The sequence below is a fragment of the Dreissena polymorpha genome, chromosome 10 (assembly GCF_020536995.1).
Source record: "Dreissena polymorpha isolate Duluth1 chromosome 10, UMN_Dpol_1.0, whole genome shotgun sequence".
Lineage (NCBI taxonomy): Eukaryota > Metazoa > Mollusca > Bivalvia > Myida > Dreissenidae > Dreissena > Dreissena polymorpha.
Genome location: NC_068364.1, coordinates 26,793,971 through 26,820,211, shown reverse-complemented (window position 1 = coordinate 26,820,211; position 26,241 = coordinate 26,793,971). Strand labels below are relative to the sequence as shown.

At 34.6% G+C, this 26,241-nt stretch overlaps 1 protein-coding gene across 17 annotated transcripts in view; it reads right to left on the bottom strand.

Moving 5' to 3' along the window:
• LOC127847287 (uncharacterized) overlaps positions 1-26,241 on the bottom strand; it is a 382,744-nt gene that overhangs the window by 208,313 nt on the left and 148,190 nt on the right. For 2 of the 17 annotated variants that reach the window (XM_052379104.1, XM_052379107.1), the window contains exon 1: positions 1,281-1,756. The exons of 9 other annotated variants lie outside the window; for them this stretch is intronic. In XM_052379104.1, the coding sequence (XP_052235064.1) occupies positions 1,281-1,550 (270 nt within the window). In that variant the 5' untranslated portion in view covers positions 1,551-1,756. Of the gene's footprint in view, positions 1-1,170; positions 1,757-26,241 lie in introns of those variants that run through there. 6 more of the 17 variants (XM_052379111.1, XM_052379116.1, XM_052379120.1 and 3 more) reach the window with 4 other exon arrangements.

The window sequence follows — 26,241 nt, the reverse complement described above, 5'->3', positions numbered from 1 at the left end:
ATACATCATTTATTTAACGTCTTATACAAGAAAATATATAGCGACATTAATTGCGAGGTATATAAAATTTCAATTTCAGACGTGATTGTGGTTTTTGATTTAAGACCTTAATGTGACATTTGATCGAATTACCTCCCCTACACCCCTTCATAATAATTAAAGGGGCCTAGAACGCGGGGTTGTATACTGACCCCGTTTTTAATACTGAGCTCGTAAGTATAGTCTAAAAACTACCGAGACCGCGTAACTGGCACTATATATATATAATATATATATATATATATATATATATATATATATATATATATATATATATATATAAAGACATTTATATATATGAAATCTCAAACCTAAGTATTTATTTCATCAGTTATATTACTGGAGGTATTCAAAGCCCCATTTAGTGATTTACTAAGAAGGCTTTAAACTGCAGTCTTCTATTTATAATTACTGTACATGCAAAAGTTAATAGTTTCTTGAAATAAATAAAAAATATTTCATTGATATTATAAACAAGAGCTGTCACCATAGGATGACATATGCCCCCTATAAACGCTTTGATAGAAGTTATGCATATTTTCGAAACCTAAACGCAGATTTCGAAACCTAAACGCGGACCCTAAGCTCAAGGTCAAGGTCACAGGGGTAAAAATGTGTATGGGTTTGAAAAAGCCTTGTCCATATACACGTGCATACAAAATATGAAGGTTATATCTCAAGGGACATAGAAGTTATGAGCAATTTTCGAAAACTTAACGCAGATTTCGAAACCTAAACGCGGACTCAAAGTTCAAGATCAAGGTCACAGATGTAAATTTTTTACGCTGATTTCGAAACTTATACCCGGACCCTAAGTTCAAGATCAACGTCACAGTGGTAAAATTTTGTGTGCGTATGGAAAGGCCTTGTCCATATACACATGCACACTAAATATGAAGGTTATATCTCAAGTGACATAGAAGTTATGACCATTTGTTGAAAGCTAAACGCAAAGTGTGACGGAAAGATGGACAGACGGACAGTCTGATCACTATATGCCCTCATTCAGGGGCATAAAATGATTTTGCTTATAATGTTACCTTCTTGCAACAAAGATTAAAAACCCTGCATTTTTGTAATGGTATTGTTTTTTTTCTATAATTAAAATGAAGAAACAATATATTAACATACCTGTGATTAAGGAATGCACAATTTGTGCAACACAGCTCACTGTGTTCATCACAATACATTTTCAGGCTTTTTTCTTTATGGACATCACATTTTAGAAGAAAATCTTCAACCTTCTTGGCCACTGGCCATTTCTTCATAGCTCCTCTTCCATAGGGGGTATGTTTTGTAAACAACTTGTTGTGCATGTTAACACATTCTCCACAGTAAAACTTCACACAAGATTCACAGTAGAAATCAGCAAATTTATCCAGTTTTTTTTCTTCGCAGGTCGAGCACAAGAAGTCTTGGATCATGTCAGATCCCTTGTCAATGGTGGATTGTGAAAAGCTTTTTGTAATGTCAGATCCCTTGTCTATGGAGGATTGTGAAAAGGTTGCCATTTTACTAAATTAATTTTCACAAACACGGCAGCTTAGGATCCCTTTACCTTTGATTCAACTTAAATATGTTAGTGCCTCTTAATGATTGTCAGCTAAATTAAACAGCTCAACAAATCTCGCCCATCCAATTGTCCAAAGCCCGTAAACAAGTTATGCATAACATTACCAATATGAAACAAATATAAAACGCCTGTCTGTTTGAAGGTTTAAACTTAAGTAAACAAAGTAACTATGTAATCTGTGAATCGAATGGTAAGATAAAACCACATGGTTAAACCTGAGTTTGCCAATGGTTTACTTGGGTATACAAAAGGAAATATTTCAACTCGAGGCTGCGTTAAATCAATAAAGCAAGAAGAAAAATTTCTTTAAGTTGCATCGATTACATGGGTAAAATATGAAGCATTTTAAACAGTATACCACTTGAAAGCCTATATAGGCCTTCAATCTAGCTGTAATGAATGTAATTTTCACAAATAAGCATTTCATTTAGAGACAATTTTATTAAGTAACACGTGTCCTCTCGTGCCTAATTCGTTTTGATCCGATGAGCCTGATTTGAACATTCCAGTAAAGGAAACCCACACACACCATGTCTTGCAGTGTCAGATATTTTTTAAGTTATTTATCGTATACGTCTATATACATTTTTATGGAATACAGTAACTTTAGTGATTACAGCATTTTAAAAGATACTGCAGTGTTTTGCGTTTTCAGACAGCCATGTGAAGATAACCCACCGTGAGGTTTTAGACTATCTGAGATAAACAGATTTCTCAAAACTTGCCTGAAAATTCAATCAGAACAAAGATTCGTGTTTTGGATTGGACAAAGGACCTTGGCAACTATCCTGACCCCTATGGTGTCATTGTAGGGGCTGACATTGTTTACATTCAAGAAGTTTCTGAATATTTACTGAGAACTTTGTTTAAACTCAGTCACAAAGATAAGCTATTTCTTCTGTCCTGTAACATTTTATCGAACGAGATAATATTTTCTTAGACATACTGCGTGAACATTATTCTTTGAATAAAATTTTTTATGATAAATTTAAGGATGTGATTTTATGTCTGGCTACAGTGTTACAGTGACATGCAGGTGAAAAGATGCTTATTTAAAAAAGAATACTATTAAAAAAATTATATGCAATATTAAAGCCCGGATTTTATCAACACTGTATACATATTCGATCTTAACTAAATATTATAGACAATAATAAAGAAGGCTCAAATTTATTAAAGATCGTTTATGTTTATCAATCTGGGGACAAAATAACATGAAAATATAAAACTATTAAAAGAAAGACAAACACACTTATACAATACATTCATACACATGAAACAATTATTTACAGTTTAAATTGAGGCAAAATAAAAAGTGTACACAATAAACTTTTGGACCCATTTTTGGAAGCACAATTTACTTAATGCATGTTTGTGAAGTGTCCCGGATGTGGAGTCTGCACAGGCTTATCAGAGTCAACACTTTCGGTGTAAAGTGGATTAACCACTAGGATAGACTTCTTTTAAACACAAACTACCATAAAAGCAGAAAGTATTATCCCTGATTAGCCTGTGCGAACTGCACAGGTTAATCTGTGACAACACTTTAAGCATCAACCTTCACGCACCAATAATAAGCAGAGTTTTCGTCGGTTTGCAACAATGGGCGCCATTCCTCCAAAATGTTAGTATAAATAAAATCAAAGAAGTACACACTTTTATACATGTGTCTCACAGCTGATATGTGATTAGTTTCGCGTTTGAACATGGTTTTAAAAATCGTCACAATCAAGAACAAATACAGAAAAATACAGTGCTTAATCTAAATGCTTCATGGTCTTAAAAAATATGTTAAAGTGTTAAACCCAGCTAACACTTTGGTTCGCGCAACCGCTTAATTGGTTAATAAAAAGACGAGATTGATTTAGTGCTCTTACTACCATTTTCATTCAGAAAAAAAAATGCATTTAAATGTTTAACCTTTAATTTCTCACTTATTAAAATGTGGGAGATAGAGCAAAGTGGAATCGAAAAATTTGTTCTGTGATGACTGAATATTGAATCCGATTACATCATATTAAAGATCTCGTTCTCACGAACACATCGATATAAAACAAACTCATTTTTAAAAAAAAGTTGAGATAGAGCAGAGCACTACTGTAGCAATAAAGCGACGATGTGTCTCTCTCAATTTCCTGGACGAGCTCACTGCCGTCCTGCAATAAGACACATATATCAACTGTGCTCTTGGAAAATGGTGTTAAATGCATTTGCGTAAAGTGGTTTTGGGTGGGGGTGAATATTTGTATTATGCAGGGAACACATTGAACTGATTCATTTCTATTATGCAGCAAACACACTGACCTTATGTAGTTGTATTATGCAGCAAACACATTAACCTCATGTAGTTGTACTATGCAGCAAACACATTGACCCCATGTAGTTGTATTATGCAGCAAACACATTGACTGAATTATTGTATTATACATGTAAATGTAAAAGTACTGATAACAAACTTACCACACTTAAAACAGAGTAAAAATAACAGTACAAAGACTGTTTTATATTTTGTTTGGAACTTAGCTGATTCAATCCTATATTTTAGTTATCTTAGTTTAAACGGACCTTTTCACGATTTGGTAAATAGACAAGATTTAACAAAATTTTATGAGATTTGCAAATTTTTAATGTAGTTATGATATTTGTGAGGAAATTGTAATACGTAATATTTACCAGGCTCTACAATATCTATTATATGCATCTTTTGACGATTTAAAAACCTGAAAATAATATAGTGTGGCAACGCGAAACGATTGAAATACTCAAGAGGTCAGTTTTTGAGCCCAGTTAAGGGTTACTTTTTTTCTTTCTTTAATATTATTCTTGCTTTTTATTGGAGCTTTTTGAATCCAATGTTTACATTCATCAATATAAAGCATTTACTGACAAACTTGAATATATGCCGAAATCTGAAAAAGGTCCCTTTAAGACAAATATTTAAAGTAAACAATCTGACCAAAGATAATTCGATGAAAAAAATGAGGACGATAACCCATAATGCTCTATGGATGTTCTAGCATTTTACCTGTCTAAGTTGTATTCGTGTCAGATGATTTTACAACAGGAGATAATGCATATCATTAGTTGAAGTGAACGCAAGATAATTGAAATAGTATCTGACTTTATCTATTTGTTTTCCCATTTATAGAACATGGTATGATTAAACCATGTGTACTTTGCCCTTACAGTTGATATACACATACAGGTTCCAAATATGTGTAGAGGAAGCATTTAATATTATTGTGCTTGTCTATTTAATCTTTGGGTTGATTGCATTTCACACTCAACACACTGACACCAGGAATATTCTGGGACATAAATTCATAAAGCGATATATATAGACATATATGCATTTTTGGTACGCATTTTTTTCACATCGTAAATTGCTAAGTTCGAAAGCCTATCCGAAATACACTAGATCTAGTATCGTCAATTAAACATTACTACTTTCGTTACTAGATACAAGCCACGTGTTTTTCGTGTTAGAAAAGAGCACCAAATTGTGTTTGTGTACATGTCACATCATTTGCAGGAATAGCATGGGCGTATCTAAGGCCGCATACAAATTTTCTCTGTGCTACGAAGTGTTTATGCAGGATGACGATTGTATATGCTTATTTTTTTACTCAAATTCTTTGTCCGTTAAACATGCGAACATAACCTGCATTGATTTTTTTACTTAACGATGTTGGACTTCAGATGTGTGAACAACTCCTTTGCCCTTACGCAGCGGGAAATTATAACGTAGTTTATTAAAGCCAATGAACAACCACATTAAACAATGCCGCCTTTTCGGTTTGTCTGCAAACGTGGGACAATCGATATGATAACTGGACCCCTGTTAATTGATCGATTTTGACACGAAGCGTAGTCATCTATTCGGATAGGCATTGTCATTGAGACGCTGCGGATTAGTGGGAACACAGATTCGAGGTGCAGTTAAGCCTAAGATATGGTACTTGTTTATGCGGATTGTTTAAAATTAGGGACATTTGACACATTTCCGGGACTGCTGGTAACGTTTCTCATTTCCTGGACAATTCCGAACAATCCAGGACGTATGGCGTGTATGCTAAAACACACAGCATTAACCATTTGACGAGACTTGGGCTTAATATATTAATGCACTCTCATTCACTGCATTTTTTTATGAATTACCGTATATTGTATTAAATAACACTACTTATATGTATATAATTTCCAATTAACAAAATGTTTAAACTAGAAATGGCGCGGCAGAGGCCTACGCGTATCCCCACGCCGCAAGCTACCATGTGTTTAAGTTTCAATGTTCTAGTGATAATAGCGGGGCCCAGGGGTGGGTAATGTGGCTTGGATTTTAAATATGCTGAAATAGCTCTGGATTTTGACCACCAAACTGGCTTAGATTTTAATACGGCTGAATCGCTTGGGGTGTTGACTACAAAACTGGCTTAGATTTTAATTATGCTGCAAAAGCTCGGTATCTTGACCACCATACTGGCTTGAATTTTAATGATAATGAAATAGCTTGGGATCTTGATCACCAAACTGGCATGTATTTTGAAAATGCTGAACACCAGGGGTATTGACCGCCAAAATGGCTTGGGTTTTAATAATACTTAAATAGCTTGGGATCTTGACCACAAAACTGACTTGGATTTAAATTATGCTTTATAGTCTGGGTCAAGGCCACCAATCTGACTTGGATTTTAATGACGATGAAATAGCTCGGGGTATTGACCACCAAACTGACTTTGATTTAAATTATGCTGAAATAGCTTGGGGTCTTCTGGCTTAGATTTTAATTATGCTTAAGTAGCTCGGGGTCTTTACCGCAAATCTGGCTTGGATGTTTTTTATGCCGGAATAGCTCGGGATTTTGACATCCAAAATGGTTTGGATTTTAATAATGCGAAAAAAGCTTGGGATCTTGACCACCAAACTGGCTTAATTTTTAATTATGCTGAAAAAGCTTGGGGTTTTGACCGCCAATTTGGCTTGGATTTTTATATGTGCCGAAATAGCTCGGGATCCTAACCACCAAACTTGCTTTGATTTTACTTATGCTAAAATTACAAGGCTTTTGACCGCCAATCTGGTTTGGATTTGCTGAATAGCTCTGGATCTTGACCATTGAACTGGCTTGGATTTTATTTTTACTGAAAGAGCCTGGGGTCTTGACCGCCTAAAATGGCTTGGGTTTTAATAATACTGAAATAGCTTGGGATCTTGACCACCAAACTGGCTTGGATTTAAATTATGTTAAAATAGCTTGGGGTCTTGGCCGCAAATCTGGCTTGGATTTTAATCATGCCGAAATAGCTCGGGGTCTTGACATCCAAAATGGCTTGGGTTTCAATCATGCTGAAATAGACTGGGATCTTGACCACCAAACTGGCTGGGGTTTTAATTATGCTGAAATAGCTTTGGGGTATTGACTGCCAATCTGGCTTGGAATTTAATTATAAATTAGCTCGGGGTGTTGACCGCCAATATGGCTTTGATTGTAATTATGGTGAAATAGCTCGGGATCTTGGCCGTGATATATTCAGTATTAATTTGAAGTCAATTGGTGAATAAGTGAAGAAGTTATGTTAAAACAAAATTGTGGGTGGGCGTGGTCTATGTGGGCGGGGCGCACCAGGGTTGGTAATGGGGCCATGCATAGTTGAGATTGACCGTATTGTCATAAGAGATGTTCAGTATCAATTTGAAGTAAATAGGTGTAGAAATGAAGAAGTTAATGTAAAATAAGAAAAAAATTGAGTGAAAATCTATGACCAGGCCCCACACCAACCCCCATAACTTTTGAGTCAGATCAAAATTCCAAATAGTGCAGGGTCGCACATATGCTAATAGCTACCATGTGTGTAAGTTGCAAGGTTCTAGTGCTTATAGTGGAGGAGGAGATAGTGGCCAGTACGGACGGACGGACGGACAGACAGCGGAGATAACCACAATATCCCCACTCTTTTCATAAAGCATGGAGATAATAAAAGGGCATGGTAAATTAGAAAATAAAATTGAATGTTAAATGTATATTAGTATTTGCATAAACATTCAAACTTAATCAGACGCTTATAAACCCTGGCATTTAATGTTTAAGGTGCATTGCAAAGATTTGTAGTTTGTAATATGTGATGCTACTTTCTCAAATCACATGAGGGTATTTACTAGATGTTTTTCTGTGTATCAATTAGAAATTCTTTAGTTAAATAGTTACTGTATATTTCTGAAAAGAAGTCCATGGAACACAAGCATATAGTTAGATTGAAAAGTAAATCAGTCCAAGTAATTAAAATCAACACTGAAAACCAAATAAGTGTTAAGTACCACCAATCGTGATACATCGACTATCTTCGGAACCTCCGTAAGATTGATTTATGGAATACATCGTCTGCTTATCAAGATTAAAGTATCCCGTTAGCATAAGGGTTAGAGTAAAGTAAATGGCTACATACTACATAAGCAGGTATTTTGAAACGCCGTGTAAAACAAAAAGGAAAAATCTCACCCCTTATAGTTAATTGTTCAAGTATTTAGTTTTGCCAAAATACTTGGGGCAAATATGTAAAAGAAAACATGAAATACTTCACGATGGCTTCATTAATTATTGGGAAAATAATGTTTTCTAATTTATATGAATAACTATATTACAACATACAACTGAAATGTCTCAAAAATGTTTTACAAGTTATCCTATGGTTATTTGTTCATTTTAACACATTTATGACCATATCTAAAAATACAACGCAAAATTTGTTACACTTAATGAGATTTTATGAACAGTACAAACCCAACGAATTTTAAATATATTGGCTTTTCGTTAGATTATTGAAGCTTTTTTTTTGTCTACGCTATTTTAATACACTGATCTAAAAAGTGTCTTGTTAAATCACAAAAAACTGACAGAGTATCCAAAATTTGTCCCAACATTACAAAGCTCATCAAAAAAATATGAAGAAATACACGAACCGATAAAAACTAAACTGAGAGACAAGTTCTCATCACAAAGAAAATATGTACAGCGTGACAGTCCAATCAACTAACCGACCACCAGGACCCCGCAGCCAACCCAAGAGGTGACTCCAGCCACACACTTTGTTTCCACGGATATAGAAATGACAAAGTGCCATATTTCTTCCAAAATAGATGTCAGCAAAGATTCCTTTCTTTTCTATCACCTGCACATGAAGTTGTTTCACTTGTGATCGTTCAAGCAAATTCCACAAAGCCAAGTAGAATTGACCTAAACTTAGGGCTTTAGTTGCAAAAAGTGCAATTGACCTTAAGGTGCTCACCTGAGACCCAAAGGATCAAAACAATTAAAAATTGTTTTTAGACTATTAACAAGGTTTCACTTTAGCCATATAATGAAAACTATCCGAACCTCAATCGACAACAACCATTTTCTAACTATGCCAAGTTGTTAGAAGAAAATGTATGTTCTGACAATGTGTCATGCAGAGTTAACTGAAAGTGACTTATTGAGTGTAAACAAGCCTTTTTAAAATTTGACCTGGTGATCTAGATTATTTTTCAACCCAGTTGCAAACTCGGCCCATTTATCATAAGAACAGATGTTATGACCAAGTTGCATGAATATTGGACTAAAAATGTGACTACTTGAGAGTTTGCAAATGTTTCACTATATATCTGTCGATCATACACAGATACACTGCTAAATGCCACAAGATACATACAAGAGTGTTGGTGGACAGTCATTATCGTTATGTGATTTAAAAAATGTTTCGGAAAAACATTCTTTAAAGGGTTATATCAGAAAAAAATATAAATTCAAAGGCCCATTTCTTTGTTAAAACTCAATGGACTCTAACAAAACTTGAAATCAAAGATTTTGATAACAATGTGTCCTCAAGAATGCTAACGAGCTTAAAGTTGGCAACAAACACCACAAAACCCAAAACGCCGGACATGGGTGATCAGAAAGCTCACCATTTGTCCTTCATGATCAAGTAAGTACTAATGTAGTCAGGTCTAAATGAGAATAAAATCATATGTTAACATATGTTTGCTTTTCGAATTGAATCATATAATGTTTCCCTCTGACTGTACACCAGGGTGTAATACCTGTGAGCGTGTCACTTAAAAGGATATCTAAGAAGTATCTTATTAAAGTAGCCCACATGTCAAGTCAATTTCTTTCCGAAAATTAAATCATTCATCGTGAAGGTAACATAATATAAAGAGTTTTTATGGTTAGCTAAAAGCGACCTTCTTCATTGGGTTCATATGCAAACATTGATTCCTTTGAAGTCCTATAAGTCGATAAGTAAACGCTCTTTTTTAATAAGGTTTAGACTGTCGATAGTTTGTCCACTTCAGATCAATCAATTGCTGTATCAGGTTTTGATAAGATAAATCAGACCTGCTATCTTGTGGGATGCAATTTAAAATATTAATTTGAAATTACCTGTCTTATATACAGCCGCATACAGGCTACCGGTTAAGTACAGGGCAAATGTAGAGTAATTGAGACAATTGTTCTCAAAACTGCTACTTCTCAGATTTTAGAAGTTCCTTTCCAAGGACACTATGTCCTGTAAACAAATAATCATGTAAGTCATTACTTTTCCTAAGAATAATTTGTCACACTTTTCACAGTAAAAGTCGGAATGAAAAATGTATATATTGCAGGTACTTCATACAACGTCATGAACAAAACCCTAACCTTTCCCATTATCAGACTGAGAAAAGGAAGCCCCCTTTTCTATTTTATGTAGTCTTGCAGTTAAATACAAACTGCACTTTCTATTAGCAAGTAAAAATACTTAGTTTATCACTGCTAATATAGAAACCTATTCTGCAAACACAAATGCTGGTTACAAGTTAACCCTTCATTTTTTAAAAGATTTTAAACTTAAGAGAAGCAAAAAAGATGTACAACTAAGAGTGCGGTCATCTCTCTACTAATATGCGGCCCATCTGTGTTTTACCAAGGACCAGTTAACTATGTAACTATATAACCTAACTATCATGTTGTTATGAAACCAATCTTTAGCTAGTATTATTGTCGCGTAAGTCGTGGGAAGGTAGTAGGTGGCTTCAAACTGTACTGTCACACTGACCATTTTACAGTGGTTAACAGTTAAATGGATATTATACGATTTTTATATGTGTTTAATTATAATTTATTTATAAAAAATATAAAAATAACACTAACACAAAATAGGCAAGAACAGTTATATATTGACGACGAATTTTATAAAATGCATCAAAGACAAATAAGTGCCCCGAGCCGATTGTGACGAAGATATTTCGCACATATTTTCCTACAATAACCGAATCATTCGGCTTTTTATTAGGATCGAAGTTAGTATTCGTGTGTCATATGAATAGATATCGTTGCAGGTAATTGAAATGATCCGTAAAACTAAATTTAGATTCACATCCTACATGCATGATATACATGCTGGCGAGTTCGACTGTACAGACATTTTCGATTTCAGAATTAAATATCTGGATTATTCCGCATTTTTTGACACTTGTTTTTCTTAACTTTTATTTAATTTGTATTGAAATATACGTAGAATAAGTTTTTGACACATTTTATATTAGTTAAAAGGAGATTATACGATTTTTACATGTGTTATATTATAATATATTTATAAAAATATGTAATAATAACACAAAATAGGCAAAAACAATTATATATTGACGACGAATTTTATAAAATGTATCAAAGACAAATAAGTGCCCCGAGCCGATTGTGACGAAGATATTTCGTACATATTTCCCTACAATAGTCGAATCATTCGTCTTTTTATTAGGATCGAAGTTAGTATTTGTGTGTCATATGAATAGATATCGTTGCAGGAAATTAAAATGATCCGTAAAACTAAATATAGATTCACATCCTTCATGCATGATATACATGCTGGCGAGTTCGACTGTACAGACATTTTCGATTTCAGAATAAAATATCTGGATTATTTCGCATTTTTCGGCACTTGTTTTTTTTAACTTTTATTTTAATTTTTATTGAAATATATTTCGAATAAGTTTTTGACATATTTGATATAAACAATCTTAAATATTTGACAAAATCGTATAATCTCAATTTATAACATTTAAGGCGTTTAATTGGTTTAATAGTTTATGCTAACGTTTTATTTTAATTCCATATTTTGATCAAATGATTAAAAAGGGCATATTGACGCTGTATATAGTACATTCATATAGAAAATTAGTTTATCTTTGATAAAGTATTCATTGAATTGTTGCTTGACAAATATGTATTGCTTGTGTAATTGCTCATACAAATGTGTTTTAACGAGTTCATCAATATAACATTTTACTAGATACACATCTGCTTCAAAAGAAGGAACAATTTTGAATAGTTAAAATAAATGTTTCGTATTTAAAGGGAATATTGCCCTTTTATCAAACTCACGCTTACGGTCTCGGACCAACACGGCAGATACATAGATAGCACATGAAAAGCACGGGCCAACACGTTATCAATACGTTATCTACACGAACCCTACCGTATCTACGCAACAATTGCAATCACGGTTGCGATACATGATTTGACCGTGACTGACAATAACTTGTTGATTTTAGGTGACCGGTTAGTGTTGGAGATTTGTAAACATTCTTCACACCTGGCAGTGATTAAGTCTGGTTCTGGGGTTTTCTTTGTGTTCTTGAGCTTTCCCCACAACACAAGACTACACCACAATTGTATTATTTCAAGAAAACACAAATATGTGGAAATAACAGTTATGATCTCAAAGTTTACCAAAGTGCCATCCAACATTATATCTACTCTTATAGTGGACCTTCCAGTTTCCAAAAGATCGTTAAAGGCTCCAACAGATAATTTCGTAATTAATTGAAATGGCAAAAGCTTTTCAAATGAAATTCAAAAATTAAGAACACATTTCAGGCATTTGATAATATTGGAAACATTTCTATCAAACAATTTGAAAAAATGCACAGAAAGTAGATTATTTTAACATTTTTCTTCTGTATGCATACACACTATAAAACTCGATTGTTCATCTGGCAAAATATTGTTTTCCTTTTCCTCTAGATATCATCCATGCTTAAGATAAAATTAAATTGGAATGATATATAAAAGTTAAAACATTACTAAAATTTAAATGTTAAAAAACGATATCATATCACGCTTAAAATAGGAGAACACTTGGTTGCACTTCTTTTGAAATTTCAGTGGGAGATAATTATCTTTAGATTGTGTTAATTGTTTATATAGATTGTATGGGACTTTTTTGTCGACTTATTAAAAAGTAATTACTTATTAACTTTCATAATACTATACAGATATTATATTGATACACCTATTGTCAGACTGTGCATCTTAGTATAATATATTTAAACTTAAAGACCTCATTTTCATGAATTTTATTTTTAAATTGAAGTATGATAAAGTCATCTATTACAAACTATCACACACATCTTTTGAATGCCTAGGTATACAGCGCAGGCATAATACTCCTGGTCCTGTTTCTAAATACATAAGACAGAGCAAACAAGTTAAACCACTAAAAACATGTCCTGTATTATCATGTAGGCGTACGTGATCTATCACAGCTTAACCGAGATGACACAGCATTGAAATAAAGTCCGTGTCTGATTAATTGCCAGCTTTTATCTATAAAGTAGCATCGTGTGCGGTGGGTTTTCTTGATAAGACGCTAACCAAAATTGTATATTGAGTGTTCTTCACCCGATTTTGGTATTAAGTTGTAATAACGATGTACTCTTAAGCTCAGAGAATTTATCTTGTTGAAAACTTTCCTGATAAAACATTCCCACTGGGTCAACATATACGTAATCGACATTTGAAAAAGATACGAATTTTGTTAAATTGTTTGGTCGCCAGCTTAAGTAAAATGTTCTGCTATTGACATTCATGTACATTGTCAGATTGTAAAAAAAACATGTACTTAATTCAGTTAAAAAAAATCTAACTATTGCTTGAATGGATTTACGATGTTTTTCATGCACATTTTATCAAATTTACTAATGTTATGCATGTGTGTGCCCCGACTACGAACAGTTACATAGTGCAGCACATTAGGTGTCTTTAAGGCAACACTACCTCAAAGGGCTTTAAGAGTCTGGCATTTGTTATTAGTTATACTACGTTTTTCCTACGTGCATCTAGTGTGTTTTTTTTCTTTAAAATGCTTCTAGTATCCATTTGTGTACAGCATTATATTTTAAAAAAACACATTACCTTTTTAGAAATGAAGTGTGGAGTCCCTGACAAATAGTTTGCTATCCAACTATGATTATATTAGATATGTCTTTGACAGAACCAGTATACTAAAGAGCATTTATTATGTATTTATCAAATGTTAGACACATACAGAAACAGAGCAAATAGTTCTGACTATTATATATACGTCATTCTGTCTATATCTGCTTTTTCAAACATGTATGTTTTACAATCCTCAGTTAATTGAAATCAGAAATTATGTAGACCTTTATATTGATTTTGAGCCATACCGTCATTGTTCTATGTAAAGCACTTATTAAAAGTTGCATATTTACTGTTTCATTATTTTCAAATAGCAGAGCTTTTCCACAAACGCCTGCAACACATTGGGAGACCGCGACACAGGACGCTGTTGGTGCACAGATGAAAGTATCAGGGTAGTGGAGAAAGCCATTTGAAAGATGGATTTGCTATAAACCTGTCGCACGGTATTATAGTGGTGTTTTTTTTACTACTTGTTCGCTATCAAAAACAAGCAAGTCCTTTACTCCTGATTTATATCTTTATATATTGCGCTAGCTACAAATAGTATTGCAAAAATCTATCATGAGGCCTAAACTGCGATCATATCGGGCTTAAGAAAGAGTCTCCTAATGAAAGATTTTTTCATTTTTGTTGTTACATTTTTAGTTGTTCGCTTGCGGACAATTTAGGTAAGTAATATGTGTTGCAAGTCGGTATGCTCTTAACGACGCTAAGAACGATAACCACCGCATCTGCCTGTTTATACTTCAACACTGTTACACTGCAGATAGTGAATGTGTTTGAAATCAATAGTTTGTAACAGCTTGTGCGACAACATTTGTCAGTTTGTCATTGAAATCTGTACATATTGGCTGCTTTCAGGGAAAACGGGGATTAGTGTATGTCAAATAAGTGGTGTCATATATTAGACTGTGCACACTGATTTTGCTGTTCAATGCACACACGTTAATCTAGGACGAAACTTTCTTATTTTATGGTGTTTTTCTTTTGTAGAGAGTATCTGGTACTGGAATGAAAAAAAATGCATATGCATTAAGCCCAGTTTTCCCGAAATGAAGCTTAAATTATCTTTTCTATTAATGATTTGAAAAAAGATAAAAGTGATAACTTCAAAGTAACCTCGCTAACAATGCAAATCAACAAGATCATTTATAAATCAAGTAAACAACCAATGAGCTCTAAATTTTTACCTTGTGACATTTTTGGTAAACATTTAAAATTGACCTTTTCACAGTTTGTCATTAAATGCTTAATATTGATAAATGTAAACATTGGATCTTAAACGCTTCATTAAAAAACAATAATAAAGTTAGAGAAACAAAATAGTTACCCTCAACTGGGCTCGAACCACTGACCCCTGGAATAAAAGTATATCGTTTAGACCACTGTCCGATCCGTGTTCATACAATGAGAGATGTATTTTATACTTTATATAAGCAATCCGCGTAGCATGAACAAATACAACGACAACAACAGAATTTTCCAAAATATTAAATTGTTTTATTTTGTCAATTTACCAAAACGAGAAACGTCCCTTTAATGGCTTCAGACTTGAAAATTGAATGCGTTCAATACACTGTCAGATCTTACATCCTGAATACCTTACACGGTTTTGTGTTTGCCCGTTAGCCTGGGGCCAGTAGATTTAAGCCTAGGGAACTCATTTTCAAAAGTTTGTTACAGCTGGGCTAAAAAGCAGGGGAACTAGCTTTTTTAAAGATTAAACAACTCAATCCAATTAAACATAGTATACAATTTGGCGACTGTGGATCAATAAGGCATAGCAAATGAGTCAATTCCGGCTCACAACAAAACATGATGCATTAAACGTCAGTCATTTCGGCAAAATTGGTGCTTAATAATTTAAAGAAAATATATTAAGTATTAGATACACATAACACAATATGTACATGATTCTAGGCTTGTTATTCTTCAGCAAGGCAACCAAAATCCTCAAGATGGTTGCCAGTGCAGCAACCAATTGCGAAAAGGAGAGACATTTTGTTGTTATTTTGTCTAAGTTATCTCTATAACATAAATATGAGGATAAACAGTGCACACACATCTCGACCTGTGCTTTAAGACACATTATTTGTATATTTTGAAAGGGACCTACAAATTTCCAATTAAAGGTTTCCAAAAAAGAACATTTTTATAATTAGTCTAAACATAGCATTTATCTCCAAATCCAGCTCTATAAGTTGAACCTTAGAAAATATAATATTGACATCACTTTTATTATCAATTTTCTAGTTTTTGTTAGCATAAAATCAACAACATTAATTTCCAAATTTAAGTCAAAACGTCGCCATATTTCTGAATCATATTCTCAAAATGGTGAAAAAAAAACTGTTTTGTGTGCAGATATCTTCTTTCCTGCAGGCCTTACTTGTGATTAACGCAATTATTTTAATTGAATTAGATTATTAAAAAGGAAAACCTAGTCTCATGACTTTGTGGTCAAGTAGAATCATCTTTTTAAGTTGTTCTTACATTCCAGATTGTTATACAAGTGATAACAAATGATTGACAACGCATTTGCAAATCTAGTAATCAAAGAATGCCATATATTCCAAATGTTTCAGGCTTGTTTAAAAAGAGGCCTCAATCCAAATGGTCTAACAAGGGACGACAGAATGCAATTTCTGCTCTCGTGGACTTCTATTTCACAGAAACTGGATGGTAAGAAGTTTGATTTTATGACAGGTAGTAAATTATAACATTTATGAGGTTCACTCTGCAAAAATGGGGCTTAATAAATGTGCTTATCAGTCAGGGCTAAAACACCCTTTTTGGGGAAGGGGCCTCAGCCTTTTTTTAGGGGAAAAACAGTGCGTGTTTTTCTTATTCGGGGAAATTAAGAAATATTAATTTCATTTGGATAATGGAGTTGATACAAGAACTAAATTAAAATGGGTAGCCACAAACATTTTTGTTGGTTTTTGTATTTACTTCTGTGACTTTGGTCGTAAAGCGTCTGTATGAAACATGTATGAAACATGTGTGTCGTAAAATTAAAGCAAGCTGTGAAAATAAAAGCAAATGAAACGCGTGAAAATAGACACAGAAAAAAATAGAAGGCTCGATAAGTAAACAATTTTCACTTTCATACGAAGTTTAGATATTATTTTTGGTGGGGAATTTTTCCAGTCTTGAGGTCATTTTGGTCAAATTAGGGGAAAAATTGATTACTTCAGATGAGGAAACGGCCAATACTGTGCTTCTTCAAAGAAAGTTTTGTAGGCCCTGATTAGGAAGGGAAAACACTTTCAGCTTATCCACTGTATTTTTTGTTGAATGAAACGCACTTGTACGCAAAAGTCCATTTTAAGCAGAAAATTTCGTCCTGGTTTAGCCTGTGTGCATGGCACAGGCTAACAAGGGAATACAATTTATGCACAATCAATAAGCCCCGCAGACTTCACCGGATAATTTTGGACGATACTTGACACACATTATTCCCCATTTTCCCAGATTGATTCTTAATTATTTTGTACTCTCTGTTTGCAGAGACTGGTGTGTCCCTACTTCTTGACAGCCCGGCCCTGGCCACGTACAACGCTACTGTCAACATCCAGCTCATGAAAGGCAAGCGATACAAATTGAGACGTACATCACCTATATGAGGTCCACAATCATTCTAAATTCTTTCTCTGCTTTGTTTAATCTCCATAGGAAGTTGGCACAAGAATAGGGAGAGATTTTACTTTTTGGAAAGGAAGGTTTGTCAACATCCGTATCTCATATGAGCCTGGCTCTGGGAAAACGAGGCTTTATGTATGTGCTCAAAGTTTTGTTCCAGATAAACCTGTGAAGTCCACAAAGGCTGATCAGGAACAGCAATTTCGACTTGTATGGACTTTTTTGTTTAAACGAAGTCTTTTCTAAACGCAAATCCAGTGTATGGGGAAGTGTTGTCCCATATTATATATAAATCCCTGTTTTCCAAGAGAAAGGGTAATTTGTAAATCTTCATCAGTGAAAAGCAATGTGATTTCTATAAGGCAATCTCTTGTGTGTACAGAATTCCTGGGTGTACTTTGTAAAAAATTATTATGAGAATTTTCGAAGTCGTCACTTGAAGAGATATGTTCAAAGTTATCTCTTATCAGAAGCATTGTGTTCAATATTCACGTATTACTGTTATTATTTTGTAAATTGTATGCACCTATCCATGAATTTCACACGAATAAATCCAACAATTACAATAACAAATTCATTATTTTTTATGCCCACGATAGGGTGGCATATAGCAGTTGAACTGTCCGTCAGTATGTCAGTGTGTCAGTATGTCAGTCAGTCTGTCCGTCCGTCCGAAAAAAACTTTAACATTGGCCATAAATTTTTCACTATTAAAGATAGCAACTTGATATTTGGCATGCATGTGTATCTTATAGATCTGCACATTTTGAGTGGTAAAAGGTCAAGGTCAAGGTCATTTTTCAAGGTCAAATGTCAAATTTATGGCGTCTGTCCGTCCGAAAACTTTAACATTGGCCATTACTTTTTCAATATTGAAGATAGCAACTTGATATTTGGCATGCATGTGCATCTCACGGAGCAGCACATTTTGAGTGGTGAAAGGTCAAGGTCATCTTTCAAGGTCAAATGGTAAATATATGGCGTATGTCTGTCCTTCCAAAAACTTTAACATTGGCAATAACTTTTTCACTATTCAAGATAGCAACTTTATTTTTGGCATGCATGTGTATCTCATAGAGCTTAACATTTTGAGTGGTGAAAGGTCAAGGTCATCCTTCAAGGTCAAATGTCAAATATAAAGCGTCTGTCCGTCCGAAAACTTTAACATTGGCCATAATTTTTTCAATATTGAAGAGAGAAACTTGATATTTGGCATTCATGCGGAGGTGTTAGTGCATGGTCTTGTACACTCCCATATTGACTTTTGCAATGGTTTATTCACCGATCTACCAGCTTACCAAATTCAAAAGTTTCAGCGGACTCAAAATCATGCCGCAAGAGTGGTCCTGAATGCGTTATTTTATCAACCAAGTACTGAACCCTGAAACAACTTAACTGGCTACCAGTAAAAGCTAGAATCATGTACAAAGTTCTGGTTATGGTCTTTCGTGTTGTCCATGGTTATGCTCCAGGTTACTTGCATAAAATGTTTGTCCCAGCAAACAGTCGGTATAGACTTCGATCACAAAGTGACTGTAATCTTGTTATTCCCAGGAGGCGAACTAAGATGGCGGATAGATCTTTAGCTGTTGTTGGCCCGAAGTGGTGGAACAATCTACCAAGCCACTTAAAAATCATTGACAATGAGGGCTGTTTTAGATCAAGACTTAAAACTCATTTGTTCAATCTTTTTCACGGATAACCAATGTGCAGTGTTTGTGAAGCGCAATAGAACATTTTTATTACAATTTTTGCGCTATATACGTGACATGTATTTGTATTTAATTGAAAACAAGACAGCCAAAGTATGCTTTTTACCCGGAAACATTTTTGAGATTCTTCTGAGATTTCAATCAAACAATGTTCAGATCACGATACATGCTGATTGGGCACAAATTATGACTTTTTGATTGCTTACAACAAGCAGACCCAGCGTGGAATTGCATCAATGTGCCAGTCGGGTCAAGGTCACTGTTACTTAAAATATGAGAACTTTTTCTGCTGAAGAAATTAGGGTAGGGGGACCCATTCCAAATGGAAAAAAAGTATATATTTTTCCCAATGGGACATTAAACTTCTCTATTGAAGGTTTCTAGACAAGGCAAATGAACAAAAACACTTTTAAATCAAATAAACAGCCAATGAGTTCTAAATGTTTGCCTTGTGGCATTTTTAAGTAAACATCTTAAAGGAACCTTTTCATAGTTTGTCATTTAATGCTTAATATTGCTAAATCCAAGCATTTGATCTTAAAAGCTCCATTAAAAAACAAGAATAAAAAGAAAAAAAAAGTTACCCTCAACTGGGCTCGAACCACTGACCCCTGGAATAAAAGTCTATCGTTTAGACCGTTCGGCCATACAATTAGAGATGTATTTTATACTGTATATAAGCAATCGTCGAATAATGAAAAAATATAACGACAACAGCAGAACTCTCCGAATTATTAAATCGTTTAATTTTGTCAATTTACGTAAACGTGAAAAGGACCCTTTAATTTTTTCAGACTTGCAAATTGAATGAGTTCTATACACTGTCAGATCTTACATCATGAATAACTTACAGGTTAAGTGGTTGCCTGTTTACCTGGGGCCATTAGATTTAAGCCCAGGAAACTCAGTTTCAAAAGTTGGTTACAGTTGGGCTAAAAAGCAGGGCAACTAGCCTTTTCTAAAGATGGTTGCCCGTGCAGCAACCAATTGCGAAAAAAGAGACATATTGTTGTTATTTTGTCTAAGTTATCTATATAACATAAATATGAGGATTAAACAGTGCGCACACATCTCGACCTGTGCTTTAAGACACACTCTTTATCAATGTGTATGGCTTGTGTTCATTTCAAACTTGCGATATAAAAAGCTAAGATTTTGCAATAGCGAACAACTTCAGTGCGTTCAGCGCTTTGATTTAAATTCTCACCTAACTGATGGTCAGTTAATCTAGTAATTTCCGGGACAAGTCGGTTCCGCAGAACAATTATGCAAGTAACTAACAAAAGAAGGGGGGAATCACCGTCAAAACAATGTAATGAAATGTTGTCTAATGCAGTGATCCAGCTAGGATACTTAAGCGTCCGCGACCATATTATCCCTGTGGCAAAATATTCAATACAGCATTGTTTCTATATTTATTAAAACTAGTTTAACTGTTATCATTTCATTTATTGAAATTTCAAATAAAACGCAATCTACAATAATATAGATGGCATTACAATGGGCATGGTTGGGTTTAAAGAGAGCAGGGAACACTGGTCTATTGACCCCCCCCCCCCACCCTCATTGACTCTAGCAGGATGCCATTTAAATACAATATCAGCTTGATTTTTATTAATTATTAAATAAGATGACCATAATATAAAGGTGCGCCGGTTCATTCACTGATTAATATGTCTGATGAGTAACAAACGCTCGATTGGTCATTGTCGGCTCGGGTACAACTTAAATGTACCCCGTGCACTCTTAAGTATACTTAAATGTACCCAGGGTACGGAAAATATACTAACATGTACCCGACAAATTAAGACTGAACCAGAGTTTTATTATCGCCAAAAGTCCGATGTTGTAAAACGCGTGAATGAATACAAAACAATATTCTCTTTGAACAAACCCGACATCAACATGCTTGTTTGATTAGGTGTTTCGATAATATTAAGGCCATTTTACAGAATACTGACATACATATTAACAAAGTTATTTTTTTAGGACGACAACGACAAATTTAGCGTTAGAATCCCAGGTACGTTTCACTATATGGTCCGTGTCCGGGGTACATTTAAGTTGTACCCGAGCCGACAATGAGCAATCGAGCGTAACGCACTAATAGCCTTTTTGAGTAACCTGCGACACAACTTAAAAAAAGATTTTTTTATTAAATTAAAAGGGAGGTTAAGCCTTTTATATTTCGGTGATAAATTAATTTTTAGAGATAAAACCGCGTCGGGAAAATAAAATAATCGTGATGTTTGTTATATTTTACAGTACACGTGCGCAGATACAATAAATAACTCGAAGGTCACGTTAGCAAACAACAAACTTTTGGACGGTTTTCCTTTGATAGCTTTTTTATTCTGACGTCTACATTTTTAAACAAAAAACTGTAGACCTGAAAGGGCGTATTCATTTTAAGGATATATAATTATTAAGTGGCTTACTGAGTGAAAATACAAATTACTCCTTACCGTAAATTCATCAAAACGTCGCCATTTTGGAAGTGAGTTCCAACTAAAGCTCGATCGGTCATTGTCGGCTTGGGTACTACTTAAATACACCCCGGGTTGTCTTAAGTATACAAAAATGTACCCCGGGTACGAAAAAAATACCAACACGTACCCGTTCAAATTAGACTGTCCCTGAGTTTTATTCTCGCCCAAAAATCGAATATCGTAAAACGCGCTACAGAATACGAAACATAATTCACTTCGAAAAGACCTGCCTCAACATTTCTTTTGTAAAATGATTTTTGATAATATATTGATCATTTTACAAAATATTGACACCAATATGACCATAATTTTAGAAAGCCGACAACGACCAATTTAGCGTTAGAATTCCCAGGTACGTTTTAGTATATTTACCGTACACGGGGTATAAATATACTAAAACGTATCCCGCGGTACATTTACGTACTACACGAGCCATCAATGAACAATCGAGCCCAACTAACCACACTTTAACACAGTCAACTCCCCTCTACGCATGCTCCCCACCCCCCACCCCCCTGGTATTGTCAACAGGACATTTCTTGCATGTACAATTACATATCTATCACTTACTATCAAGTGATTTCCGATATCGTCATTTTAATCATGCGTTCCATAAGTGTCAACGCGGATTTTATTATAAGTGACTTGATGGTTCTTCCGCGACGCGAGGAGCTGAACAATAAACTATTGGAACATAATTATATATATGTAACTTAATACGTTGTTAAACCTTACTGTGGGGGACATAATAAACATTTTTAAAATGACGTGTCAAATGCGTTCATTTCCGCATTGGATTTAAATGTCGCATAAAACCAAATGGCTTATTTTTACGTATTGTGTCAATTTAAACCCGATCGCGATACAAACGGTGTTGGCAGATTTTCAAATACAAAGAATGACAATGATCTTTTTACAAAAGGATATATACGTATTACCTGTTAACGAAATTGCAGACGTATGATAAAACTATGTAATTTAAACCATGACGTGTTTGCAATTATTTCTTTAACTATTGTGGATATCACCAATATAAAAAGTTATTTTAACCCATAAGCGTTAAAAGTATTTTATCATTATTTTTATTAACTGTATTCTATTCTCATAACAAGTACATGGATTTCAAGCAATTTACGTTTAAAATTAACATAACTCATGGTCATTGATCTATATCAAAAGGGCGCGGAGCGCTAAGTCTATAGAGAAGTGTTTTTCGGCGTAAGCTGTATTAAGCCAGCTTTTCACCCTGACTTGACCTTTGTAAGTGTCCAATAATATTCAAATAAAATTTCCCGCGGCTAGGTACGAATGAATACACTTCATTTATTCCATTGGCTGATTTGAGTATAACACCAGAACATTGGAAACATATCCGCGTCTTTGTAACACTGTTTTACTGCATGAAACAATTTTATCTCTAATGAAAAGGCTCAATAGATAGAACAGTTTTACAATCAATTTTCGACATAAATACAGTTTGTGCGTTCACCTTTTATTTTCAGAGAATTACCAGCGCAAAAGCGTTCATACTGAAGGCTATATTCTCATATTTAGTACTTACTTGCATTGCATTTCAACCCGCGAGGTTTCGGGTCAATTCGCGGCCATTGTGTGAAAGTCAGAGTTTATATACAGTTCATCACCGGAGTTCGCAGAAGGGGTTGCGATCTTTTCATTAAAGGAAAAAATTGGAATCTATGCTATTTTTGTCTGATGGAGTAAATAGTTCGTTTAGTCGCTTTGTCGATATATCAATATTTTAGGCACAGCTGTTGCCTTGGTCGTGTACAGTTCGCGTAAACAAGCCGTCGTTTCAGCAGCAGAATCGTAACCTAACTTTAATGCATCGCATTCCAATCCGCAAGGTATCAAGGTCAGTTTGCGGTCAGTTGCAGAAATCTTTATATAAACGACGTCTCGTAAACTTTGTGCACTTGAAGTCTGTTTTGATCAGAAAGATACTAAATAAAGATATTCGACGATATTATTGTGGTATGTCAATCATCGATTTTTAATATGTTTTCAACATTTGCATGATAAGGACCAATTTTGATAAAATTAATTAGAAATATTTATCCATTTAGACCAGTTTATTAAGCATGAGCACAATAATTCTCTATACTATAATTATGCAATTAAATAAGATTCGAGTATTGCCGGCTGACCTATATGCACTCATTATTTTCATGTTTCTTGTGTTTTTCTATTCTGTAAATATAGATATCTGAGTAATAATATCACATAAAGCAAAATAAGCCACGAAATCTGGCACAACAGCCCGTAATTGATTTGCTTGTGATGTAGCTAAGAACTGGGCAGAAAAAAGGCATCCGCTACTTTTTATCTCATAGAGATAACTTTTGATCGTTCCTAAACATCGACCACAATCAACGCGGTATATCTTTTTTAAAGATATTTCTTGTTTTATATAATATAAAGATTCTAACTGTTTGTTGTCTGCATATTTTATCTGTCACTATTTCCATAAAACAGTACTTATAATAACCGTGAAATATACAATAACATCAGATAGATAATTGGGTGGCATTCATGGAAAGGGGGTCTTAATGAAGGTTCTTTAAGTGTCGTCCTGAATTAATTTTGAAGTTCGCAACTTCTTATAAGGGGCTACATTGTGTGCCTAAAGACGTTCTTTACACCAAAATATTCATGAAAGCGTTAAGTGTCGTTCAAGATTAGCCTGTACAGACTGCATATCTCATGTCTTTCTAGTTTAAACCTATTTATTTTTGTGCGATTGCATTCAAAGCATAAGGCTTTTTGAAACTGAAGTCCGTTTTCAGGGTAGAACAAGTACTTAGCGTCTTATGAGGAGATGTAAAGAACACTCCCACTGCGGATTAGTGTGTTTGAAATAAATTATAAAGCATGTTGATATGTGTGGTACATCTTTAAAACCCTTTCATCTGGCTGTCTTCTCCATTGTCGAGACACTATCTGGAGGCAAAGATTGAATGGGTGAATTTCTGTGGAGCCTATACCTGTGTGTTCAGCTTTTCCTGCAGGCTTTAAGTCGTCTGTTCTCAATTAAACCGCGTTCTTGGAAAACAGGGCTTAATGCATGTACGTAAATTGTCATCCCAAATAAGATTATGCAGTGCGCACAGGCTAACTAGGGACAACATTTTCCGACTTGATTGAGTTTTCCTTTAAGAGACTTCCTATAAGGAATAGTATCACAAAGCGGAAATTTTGTCCCACATAAGCCTGTGTAAATTGCACAGGCTTATCTGAGACATAACTTTAGGTATATGCATTAAGCCCCATTTCCCAGAGCAAATTATTGTTTATTGTCTGTTTGCAGAGACTGGTGTGTCCCTACTTCTACACAGCCCGGCCCTGCTCACGTACAACGCTACCTCTAACATCCAACTAATAAAGGGCAAGCGATACAAATGGAGGCGTATATCACCGATATGAGGTCCACAATCATTCCAATCTCCGTCTCTGCTTTGTTAAATCTCCATTATGAAGTTGGCGAAAGTAAGAGAAGAGGGAGACTTAACTTTTGGGACAGGAGGGTTGGACATCCCTCTCTCATATGAACTGCGTTCTGTGAAAACGGTGCTTAACGCATGTGTTAAAAGTGTTGTCCTAGATTAGCCTGTGCAGTCCGCACAGGCTGATCAGGAACAACACATTTCACTTTAATTGACTTTTTTGAGGAAGTTTCTTCTTAACGCAAATGCGTGCAGAGAAAAAGAGTTGTCCCTGATTAGCCTGTTCCAACGGCACAGGCTAATCTTGGACAACAATTTACACTTATACAGTTAGCCAAGTTTTTCCAGAACGGGTAGTTTCAACATGTGCCCCCACATTTTCTCCCATGTCGGCAATACACAAATGTGTCATTAATTAAACAGTTTTTTTATGAAAAGATAAATACATTTTATTATGTGAAAAAACTTTGGTACATATTGCATTTGATGCTATACCAAGATATGCATGGATGATAATTTGTACAAATACTGTTTAATCTTTATACAGACAGATGCCAACAATCAAGATTGATATCACTTGCACAATTATCTGTGCAAAAATAAAAAGTAAACAGCGATTGGATCCCACTTCTGTAAAGGGTTCATATTAACAAAAATGTCTTCCTAACAATCATTTGGATTGCTAATTTTTCATTCCATATACACAATCGTCTTAAGGAATGAGGTATCTTGAAAAAATTAGTATAAAATACAACATTAGTCTTATAAGTAAATATACAAAGAGTGTAGTTAACAAATCTGAAACAAATCAACCTAAACACATAGTATTGTGATCAATGTTTTAAAGACAAGGGTAACTCTTAATTACTCTTTCTTTGTATAAGCCCAACTCTTTATTATACAAAGTAAGTGTGATCAAGTGTGGATCCTTATACGAAGTAAGTGTGATTAAGTGTGGGTTATTATACAAAGTGAGTGTGATTAAGTGCGGGGCTTATAAAATGTAAGTGTGTTGTATTGGGCATTGTACAAAGATATTGTGATGCCCCACACTTTATGATACTCACTTTGTATAAGGCCCTACACTTGA